Genomic DNA, 10,594 nt, shown 5'->3' with positions numbered 1-10,594 from the left:
GGCGACAAGGTCCAATGGCCCTGCGCGCTCCCGTCGGAGTGGGCCAGCTCAGCCCCGTGACCCGCAGCGACGTCCTCCTGGTTGGGCGGCCTTGGCGCGGGCTTAGCCATCCCCTGGGGCACGCGGGCGGCAGCGTGGCTTCCTTCACGGGTCCCAGCTCTAAGATGTGCTGATGAAGGGACCCGAAAACTTGAGGCAAGAGTCACCTGCCTCTGCGAGAAGGGAGGTCGAAGCCACTCAGGCGACCTTAAGGTCAGAGAACGAGAGACTTGAAACCCTTTGCAGCGATCTAGAACGGAAGGACCAAACTTCGGAGCTTCGGATAAAGCCGCAAACTCCTCGTCAGCGACGTAGAAATCAAGCTTCTTAACGGAAGACATTGTGCTAAAACGCCAGTTGCTGGAGCTAAAACGCCAGCTGCTAGATTCTGCAGCTGGCGTCGCGCCGTCGACGCCCGCATCGCCTTTACTGGGTCATGACGTCAGCCACCATGCTTCAGCTTGCAGCGGAGATGACATGACCTTGCTGACCCGATTTCATCACGACAAGAAATAAACAGATTGTCCAATGAAGTTCCAAGGCTTGAGGCCGAAGTCAGCCGTTGGGGGCATTTTGCTCAGACTTCCACAGAGCCAGGAGCAAACAGCTCTGATCTCAGCGAATTCTACAAACTGCAGGACACCATCGAGGAACTGAGACAGACCCGAAGTAAGGAAGTTGATGACCATCAACTTGAAATAGCAGTATTGCAAAATGTTCATCAACAGAAACGGGCAGAAATAAGTCGTAGGCATCAAGAAAAAATAAACGACAATAAAGAAAGGATGGTAGAACTGGAAAACCATGACAGCTGGGGGGCTGGGGAGTTGGAGTAACAGATGACTCTAAAATTCACGATATGCAAAAAAATGATTCAAGTTCTACAGCCCGAACAAGAATAGTCTACAAGGGAGATCAAAGAACTTGAGGATGGAATAAAATACATAAATAAAAAATTATCTTCTGCAGAAAATGAGAGAGATGTTGTAAGGAGAGAATAAGACCAGATAGATGAAGAAAAGAAAAAAAAAAAGGACTGACGAATGTGAATTGAAGCCTACATCACAAAGCAAAGTGACAGCGTCACAGAAAAGGAACGAGTTCTTCCAGGGGCGGAAGTGGACCACCCACAACAAGCACCGCCTGACACTGAACATGAAATCTGGGACTGACAGTGGCCTCGACCAGGATGACAGTCTCATCGACGGCAACCTGAAACTTAAAGAATGAGTTCAAGTTTTAGAAAAAGAAAATTTATTATGAGGTCAAGGAATGGAAGAACTTCGACTATCACTTTTCAGGTTTGAACGATGGGAGTGAAGTAATTAAAAGTACAGCTACAAGAGACATGAATTCGGATTCAGCAGTAAGTCGTTTCAGATGTAACTTGGAGGCCAAGGACTCAGACAGCTGAGTTAGAAGACTCAGGCGAACAGAACCAGGAACCTACGAAGCACATGGTTTTGATGAAAGATCAGCTATCAAAACAACAAAACGAAGGAGGCAGCTTCGTCTGAACTAAAACAAGCTCCAGTCGGTGAAAGAAAGAGGGTTCGTCAACTGGAAGATGATAAAAGTGAACGTTACGAAAGAATCAAATATGCAGGACGAGAATTCGAAGTAAATTGGCTGATTTGTATTTAACCAAACAGAAGCTTGAGGATAAAATAGAATATTTAGTAGATCAGCTAAATCAGTCACAAAAATGTAATTTAAACATCCAGAAGGAGAACTCTAAACTTAAGGGACATTAAAATTCTTTCTAGAACCAAGAATAAGTTAACTCGGGCTCTTAGTCGAGACTCTAGCAGTAGGATGCTAGACTCTATTTCGAAGGATGACTTATCTAAATAAGGGGAAGGGAAGTTAGAAATGTAAAGCAAAATCGGTCAGAAATGGAACAGATCAGTGACAATTTAAACAAAGTTGCTTTTGATCAAAAAAGGAACATGAAAAGTTGGTTTTGGCACTTGAAGATGTAAGACACCAGTTGGAACAATCTATCGTTGATACCAATCAATTCCATGGGGGGGTGGGGGACGCTATTGGGGAGGTTTTAAAAATGAGGAAAGAACAGTCAAAAGCAGAACTGTGCCAGGCTGAGAAGAGGTAGTTGGAAGAAACAAATGAGTATGAGCAAACTATTGAAAAATTCTCAAGGCCATAGAACCTAGACGGCTCTGCCTTAGAGCTGGAAGACCAGTATTTAAGGAAACTCAGGGAAGAGAAAGATTCTGAAATATCACAACTCAAAACGGAAGATGCTGACCGTAAACCAAGGGAATGTCCTCTAGTTTGGGAGGGCAGAAGCAAGGGACCCAAATGATAAAGAAATTTCTATTGAAAAACTTGAAGTTCAGGGCTCTAGGAGGAATTATATAAATATACTCAAGCTAGAGTCTAGCATCCTACTTAAGGAAAGATAAAATTTTGCGGCACACAAAATTCACAGAGGAGAAAAACGCGAGGCCTTGCATCTACAACAGAAGAGTCACCTCAAACGAGAATTGGAACAAAGTGGGCGGACAGCGGGGTCAAACCGCACCCATGGTTGACGATAAAATGCTAGACACTACTTCGGAACTGGAAGCTGAGCTATCTCAGGTGACTGCATTAAGAGGTGGTCTTGGGAAGGAAATAACACGTCATCAAGAGATGACTGAAGATCAAAACCAGAGCACGCTGCAAACTACCTCAGGCTTCACAAGAGCAGAAACAGGAAGCAGGTGAGCTTAAATACCAGCACACGCGAATGAATACATAACACACCCAGCCCTCTTGCGTGAGAGATGAGGAAATTAAGAATTTGCAAATGATAGAACAAATTAAAACCCAATCACCTGGAGAAAACCAGCACGTTCAAGCAGATCATACTGGGACTTTTCAAGCAACAAAGGTTCAGGGTCTTAATATAGAAAACGGAAGTGAAAAAGCATGATTTATCTAAAGCCGAAACTGAAAGATTAGAGAAAGGAAAAAAGGAACAAGAATCGGAGATTAAACTCCTAACCAAGTGGAATATTCCTTTAACTGAACAGATCAATCAGCTGTCCAAAAATGAGATCGGTAAACTGACTCAGATTATCCAGCGAAAAGATTTGGAGAGACGAGGTCTTCACACTGGAATATGTCCAGCTTCCTATGTCCCGGATGTTGGGTACCTTCGCTGGTACTTGCCAGCATATGCTTTGGAAAGAGAGCACGTACTCGCTTTTTTAAATGAGAAGACTGGGGGAAACAGCCACCTACAAAGGGAGTGTCAAAAAATGACGCCTATCGCTGTCGAAGAAGCAGACCTCATGAATGAACACAGAAACTGCCCACCAGAATCGGATGTAGTGGGCGGGGTGTGTTTAAAGAAACCATTCAGAAGTTATCACACACAACATTCGAGAAAAAGACGTGGAAAACGATGCGTGAGGGTAGAAATGTCAGATCTGACTGACGATTTTGCAAACATCCGACGCCGGTCATGAGGATAGCAGCGTTGACATAAATCAGTTTGAGGAACTTCTACAGGAACAGGATAAATTAAAACAGTGAGCTAAGGTAAAGGGTAGAACCAGCAGAAGATGACCACGGTATACAAGACGCAGCGTGAGTGACCTAACTTAAGAAGGAGGCCCGGCAGCTTCAGGCCCGAGTTTTACTTGACCATGATGATAATTCTGAACTACAGATGAACTATACTGACCTGATCCCGTGTTCTAAAGGAAATGAAATCCAACTCGAAAATTCGGGGAAGGAATTAGCACAAATTCAGCTCAGCATTGAGCAGCTTCACAATGCCAAGGATGTTATTTTAGGTCACCTTGACCTCATTCCCCCACGGCCCTTCACCCGTCATCAATCATGCCACAGTTCGCAGTGAAATCTGATGAACTGAAGCAGTCTTGTAAATTGCTCCAGGAAGTGAAAATCAGCACAGGAAAAAGACGCACCTGTTAGAACCCTCCAGAAAGACAATCAGAGATGGTTTGATTCGATTGCTGCCACCTCCGAACTAGAAACAAAACACCGTGAACAAACCGATTCAGAAATTAAGCAGCTAAAGGAGAAACGAGACGTTTCACAAAACTCACTTAAGGTAAAAGGGCTCTTGATCAAAGCCATAAGTGATGAGTTACTTTCTTTAAGTGAAAATTTCACTGCTGAAGTGAGTGAAAATGAACTTTTGAGGGAGGCAGCAACAAGCTCGAAGGGGCGAGTGTTAAATTTTGAAATGGATATGTGTAAACTGAACGAGAAAATGAAAAATGAGGAGAAACATCCAGGGAAAAGGAAAGAGAAAATCAAACATGTCGAGAGACAGACATGGGACTTTCTCTGATGAGAAAGGAGAAAGCATTTGAATATGTTGCCGTGAAGGAGAAGGCCCTTGGTTTGGGGCACTATCGAGAGAAAAGAAGTAAACCAGCTTTTAAATGCAGTTATGCTGGGGCAGGGAAAGACGGTTATGTCTCAAGAGGAGGGAGGGGACATCATGTGAGCACTGAAACCGAAACAAATAGAAAACCGCGCCTCACAGAATGGAGTTCCACAGTCACGTGACAAAGAATCACACTTAAACCAGGAGCCGGAGAGGCGGCAGAACCATGCTTCAGAACCAGAAGGTTCTCACACGTGCGAAGCTTTCGTTGCAGAAGACGGAGCAGCCGAGCGAAGAATGAAAGCTGCCGCTCTGGAGGAGGAGCCGCGCTCACATCCCAAGGCAATGGACAGCGCGAGCCAGCAAGCCAGTCTGCAGGTAGCGACCCTGCAGGAACCGTGGCATGTCATCACCGAGGCGGAGGACGAAACTGCATTGCAGCTTTCAGTCGTCTGTCTCTCGGGAGCTGGGGAGGCGGTGTGCTTGCTCGCTAGCTCGCCTGAAGCTGGCAGCAGCTAGACGGAGGAGAAGGCACAGTCTAGGAGGCAGACCGATGTTGTCACGGGGCGTCTGGACGAAGCGAAGCCTGGGCTGCGTCAGAAGGAAGACTAAATCAGAGAATTTAAGAGACAACGTGAGATCCAGTAGGAAATGCCGGGTGACGTACGGGAGAAAGCGGTGAACTTAGCAGGCAGAGCAGAAGGAAAAGCCGACAGAATCCTAGCGAGAAACCTCACGGGATATTTTCGAACAGTGAAACACGAACGTCACGAAGTGTCGCAATTATTGGGAAACACTCCGGGGATCCAAAGCGAAGAAAGGCAGCAGTTGTTCAATGAAAGTCAAGGCGGTGTGACCAGGTGGATGACCGGGTGGCTTGGACCAAAGAGTGTCCCCACGCACCTCTGAGACCCAAGCGGCAATCCATGCTTAATAGTTCTTTCCAGAACTTTTTGTTAAATACCTAGAAACATCTCGTTCAGCTTTTCCACCACTCAAACTCTCTGCTCATGATATGAAGACTCTGGATTCACCAGGGAGGAAAAACACCAGCAAAAAATGTGCCACCAAGTGTTAAAACTACCCTAGGAGCCACACGCAGAAAGGGAGAGGGGCCCCTGTCCCACAGCTGTCCCTCACTGACCCACACGGCCCCGAAAATGTGGGTCGGGTCATCTTCTTTCAAACACTGTCCCCACTGTTTTGCCCACAGATACACCTGTGCCGCTGTCACCTGACAAGAGAGCTCAAGCTGCGGCAAAAGACCCTTCAGAAGCCAGATCCGACGATTCCCAAGCCAGAGGCAACACGGCACCTTAAACCAGCAGCGGCCTTCTGGAAAAAGTCACATATTTGTTTGCAGTTTTACTTTGTTTCATAAAAATATTCCTAATGCTCAAAAGTGTGTTTAAGGACTGCGAAGGTATTTACCAAGCTTAAAATTGGCTCCTCATGAGAGCAGGCGTCAGTGGGACTGGAGGCTGCAGTCAGATGCTTTTTTTTTTTTTACAGGGAGCAGGTATCTGCGGATGCCTTGGGTCATGAAAACATCAGCTTCTGTTAGTGTTCAAAAGTGATATAAAATACACAAGTGCACTGCCCATGGGTGGGGGGGAGGTGAACGGCACAAAAGTACAAGTTGCATAAAATTTTTTAAAAATGGACATTCAGTTTTTCTGGCTAAGTCCCACTCCTCATTCGTCGTCTGGGGAAACACTCCATCGGGCTCTCAGGCCTTTTAGAAGTACGTGCACATTTGTATGGATGACGGTAGATTCTTCCATGACTTGATTTAAAAAAAAAAAAAAAATACGCTACACCTTAGAGATCTTTCCAAATGTGAATTGAATTCCACCTAATTCTTTCCAAAATCAGCAGTTCGTTGTGCGGATGTATACCAATTTACTTAACTCTCGTTGGTCAGCATCTGAGCAGCTCCCACCCAAAAGCCTAGCAAATGCCTCTGGCCAACACCCTCGGCCATTCCTTTAAGAGGAATGGATGGTCTTCATGGCTTTCTTCAAGCAAGAGGCCTCAGAGCCACGGCCGATCGCTCCGTCTCACCCGCCTCATGTCCATCAACTACTAAGTGTGTCTTCGTTCCTTCCCTTGCTTTCTGTATTCACGGTTCTGGGCCACCCCTTCCTGACTCTTGCACGGACTGGTCCAGGAGACCCCTGCCTCACTGATCCGGCTGGTTCTGCTCTTCCTTGAATCCGTCTTCCGCTCCGCTGTGTGGGGGAACTTTCTCAGATGAAGATCTGATATCGCTTCCCCGCGTTAAATTATTTTGGGGTTCCCCATTGCCTGCAGTCTAAATTTAACAGACTAGTCAAGGTCTTGCCTTTGCAGCCCTACTTCCTGTCACCCTCACATAGGCCACCCTCCAGCCACCCCAGACTTCTTGCAAACCCCAGAGTATGACACAAATAACTTCGGGCCCATGAGCCTAATCATAGCAGGAGAGTGCTTTACAAAAGGTACAGACCGGAAGTGTTTAATTAGCCTCCTCTTCACCCGTCAGTGGGGAGGGTATTTCCACCCTACGGTTATGGGGTTGCCTGAATGCTGAACAGTTTATGAGTCCTGTGGACTCACAGCCCACACGCCAGGCAGAGCCAGGGGAAGAGGCTGAACAAGCAGGGGCTCGGGAGGCAGACTTTGCAGTAACAGGAAGATGGGCTGAGCCCTTTCCCCGCGGGAGGGTGCGGTGGGCTTGTAGAATGATTCTGTGGACTACAGGAGACCGAGGCCTGCTGCTTGGGCATCGGCAGGCACTGCGTCTGGCCCCCGTGTTAAGGGTTGTCTGGCTAGGAGACCTTCTCTGCGGGAGAAGGAGGAGAAGAGAAATTACAATAAGGCCATTCGAGGCACCCTCGATTGTGCCAGATGTCAGGACAGCTATTAATAGTGAATCTTAGTCTCAGGCTTTATGCCACAGGAAGTTATTAAAAAGTAATTCCTCCTAGAACTGAGAATGAATTTAACAATGCCATAGGATATAAAATAAATGTAAATAAAAGTCAGTTGTGTTTCTATATACTGGCAATGAACATGTGGATACCAAAATTAAAAGGACATTTATAGTTATTAATAAAAATAAAACACTTAGTTTAATTCTAACAAAACATATCCAGGACTTGTACACTGGAAACTACAGAAGGCTGATTTTAAAAAATCAAAGAGCTAAGTAAATGGGAAGGCGAACCATGTCTACGGGTCGGAAGGCTCAACGCAGTGAAGGTGTCGACCCTCCCCGAATCGATAGAGGTACTTAATGCAGTTCTTCTCGAAATTCAGCATGATATTCTAAGATGCATATGGAAAGACACGTTCGAATAGCTAGAACGATTCTGAGGGAGAATAATAAAGCGGCAGCAATCCGTGTACCCAGTTTCAAAACCGATTATAGAGCTACAGAAACCCGGACTGTAGTTTATCAGCAGAGGGACAGACACACAGGTCAATGGAACAGAACGAAGAACCCAGAAATGGCCCCAACGAATATGCCCAACCGACTGTTGACTAAAGTGCAAAAGCAATTCCGTGGAGGAAAGATGGCTTTTCAACAGGCCGTAGCTATTTAAAGCTTGTGAGGGAATCACAGGCCAAAACCTTGGAAAACAGGACCAGCGAAGGAGGAAGACGAGGCTTTGACTGAGGCGGTGATGGGAGGGAGAGAGGGATGGTTTACGCCCAGCTCTGGATGAAAGCTGCAAACATCAGATGGCGGTTCCTTTCATCTTCCTGAATTCAGCTGCTTCTGATTGGCCAGCTCCACAGGCCTGGTGATTTTCCCATCAGCCCCTGGACTCCAAACCCAGTGAGCACACAGTGCTCCCGACTCCGTTAGCCTTACCATTCGCATCATTCTCAGGCTACATGAGGTAGCAAGTTGGTTCTCAGTAGCTCTCAAGATATGTCTTCCCAGGTTCAAGTCAGCAGAAAAGAAAGCTCTTCCCGACTTAACGAATCCCATGTAACTCCTGGGAGTCATTACGATTGGACCAAGCTGGGCACCACCACCACCCACACACATCCTGAAGTGCAGCTGGGGTAATTTTGTGTGTGATTGGCCAGGACGCGGCAAGGTTCCACAGCCCCCCTTCCCCTGCCGCCCAGGGTCAGGCAGGGAGCCTCACCTGGTCCACAGGCCCGAAAGGAGCATTTGGGTCTCCACAATAAAATCCTGCTGTTGTCACAGAAGAAAGAGATCTGGAATGACCAAAGCAACGAATGTGCATGCCAGCCCCTGGGGGAGATGTTTCACGGTGAACACCCAGCTCTTTCCTCTCATGTTCGTGGTCACAGGGGTTTTAAACTCGTTTCACACCTCTTGACTTCATCAGAGAGTGCAGATTAGTCGGCAGTGACCTTTCTCTGGCTGGAACGTGGTCCACAACCACTCAGTGTAGCCTCATGTTTGGAGACATCACACAGCCGATGATGGCTAAGCTTGCCATGCCAGGCCCCACCCATCCGTCATAAAGTTCTAACCCTTTAACCAGGAGCTTAAACGGAATGAGCCGGCCCTGCCCATGGGAAGCCTTTAAGGGTGGCCCTCAGTGAAACACTGCCCAAAGTCCTCCGTATCATCAGCTTTTTCTGATTCAAAGACTCAGCAAAGAACAGAGTGTTCTTTGCTCATCAAACACGCAGGTGTATGAGTATCTGCCTCCACCTTCTTCCATTCACCCTCAGCCACACCTGTGGGATCGACACCTTATTCTGCTTGCCATGGGACACTTACTACACCCACGGATGGTATGCACTGCCAAGCTAGGAGACCATGCTTGTCCAGTGGTTTGCACTGCCCTCTCGGCAGAGGACCACTCAAAGTGGAGTACTTCATCTCATCACCGTGCTCCTTGGCAAAACTCCCCAAGCTCAGCCTTCCCCACTGTCATTGCTACTTTGGATATCAATGAGTTCCTGTCTCTCCATTGAATACTAAGCAAGCATCTGGTACCTGATCTTGGCCCAAGATACTTGTAGTGGGCTTTTGTTGTTATTTGTTTATTCTGCTTGTGTGTGTGTGATCCAAGGTTCTTAAAGTTTGAGCATGTCTATCCCCTGCTCCTGACAGATAATGAAATGGAATATACACACTTCCTTATCTAAAAAATGTTTTAGAATAAATCCAGTACAAAACATAAATGAGCGCCTTGAATCTGTGCAAGGAAACAAGCACATGGGAACCCGACTTGGAATGTGGACGGACTCCCTCTCCTTTCCAGTGTCTTACCCACCCCACTCGCTAAACGTCACAAATATCCCGACTCCTGTCCCTCCCATTCCTTTACTTTCTCGTATACTATTTTTACCGTATATGCATGCTTCTCTAAAGAACATTAGTTTTGCTTGAACTTTACAGAAATGTAGTATTTCCTGCTTTCACTGAATATTATGCCTCTGGAATTCAGCCGTCCATGTTTGCCACTGAGAGCTCCAGTTCATTCAGTTTCACTGACGCATAGTTTTGCATTGCTAGCGTTCCGCACGTCCCTCCCTTCGCATCTCAGAGGCGCATCTGCGCGCAGTGCACGGTTCCTGGAGCAGGGGGGCGCCCCAAATAAACACCTGTTCAGTCGTTGAAAGAGACTGAGCGCCGGCTGACTGTCACACGGACACTTGCGTCGGCCGGCGGGATCCTCTGCCCTCCGTTCCAGCGCTGGTATCCCGCCGGCTCTTCCGCCCTGAGTTAATTACCGCTGTGGAACCTCGGGAACCAGCGGCCACAGGGCACCCAGCGGCTTCCCAACGCCGCCCTGAGACTACAATTCCCAGAAAGCATCGCGGTGCTCTCTGGCGTCAATTTCGGTTTACGCACCCCCCTCTCGGCCAACTTCCGGGTTGAGTTGTCCAATGAGCACCTCCGCAGGCCGAGGGGGCGGGGAGGCTCGTCCAATGAGCGCGTCTCAGGGCGCCGACGCGCGCGGGGTCTGCTGGGGCGGCGGCCGTGGGTCGCGTCACTGAGCCGCGCCCGCTCGGCGTGGGGAGCCCGGCCCCTCAGTCCAGCCCGCCCTAGGCTCGCTCCCTCCCCCGGCGGCCGCCGACCCTGCCTCCATGCCCCGGGTGGGCGCCGCACCCCGGAACCTCCGCGCCCATGGCCGCTAGCCTGAGGAGGCCCTCCTTCACCTTCTGCTCTTCCTCCTCGACCGAAGCCGACGACGAGGGCGTGCGCGG

The 10,594-nt window shown here is 48.1% G+C and overlaps 1 protein-coding gene across 1 annotated transcript in view; it reads left to right on the top strand.

The window, feature by feature from the left end:
- Nucleotides 1-10,514: 10,514 nt before the first annotated feature.
- The window catches only part of LCMT1 (leucine carboxyl methyltransferase 1), a 17,913-nt gene continuing 17,833 nt past the window's right edge, over nt 10,515-10,594 (top strand). Inside the window, exon 1 of the mRNA XM_025047277.1 lies at nt 10,515-10,586. Within this exon, the coding sequence (XP_024903045.1) occupies nt 10,515-10,586 (72 nt within the window). The remainder of the gene's footprint in view (nt 10,587-10,594) is intronic.

This window comes from Pteropus alecto, unplaced genomic scaffold (genome assembly GCF_000325575.1).
Source record: "Pteropus alecto unplaced genomic scaffold, ASM32557v1 scaffold15, whole genome shotgun sequence".
NCBI classification, from domain to species: domain Eukaryota; kingdom Metazoa; phylum Chordata; class Mammalia; order Chiroptera; family Pteropodidae; genus Pteropus; species Pteropus alecto.
Note: the sequence above shows the minus strand (reverse complement) of the source record. Positions and strands in the feature narration are given on the sequence as shown.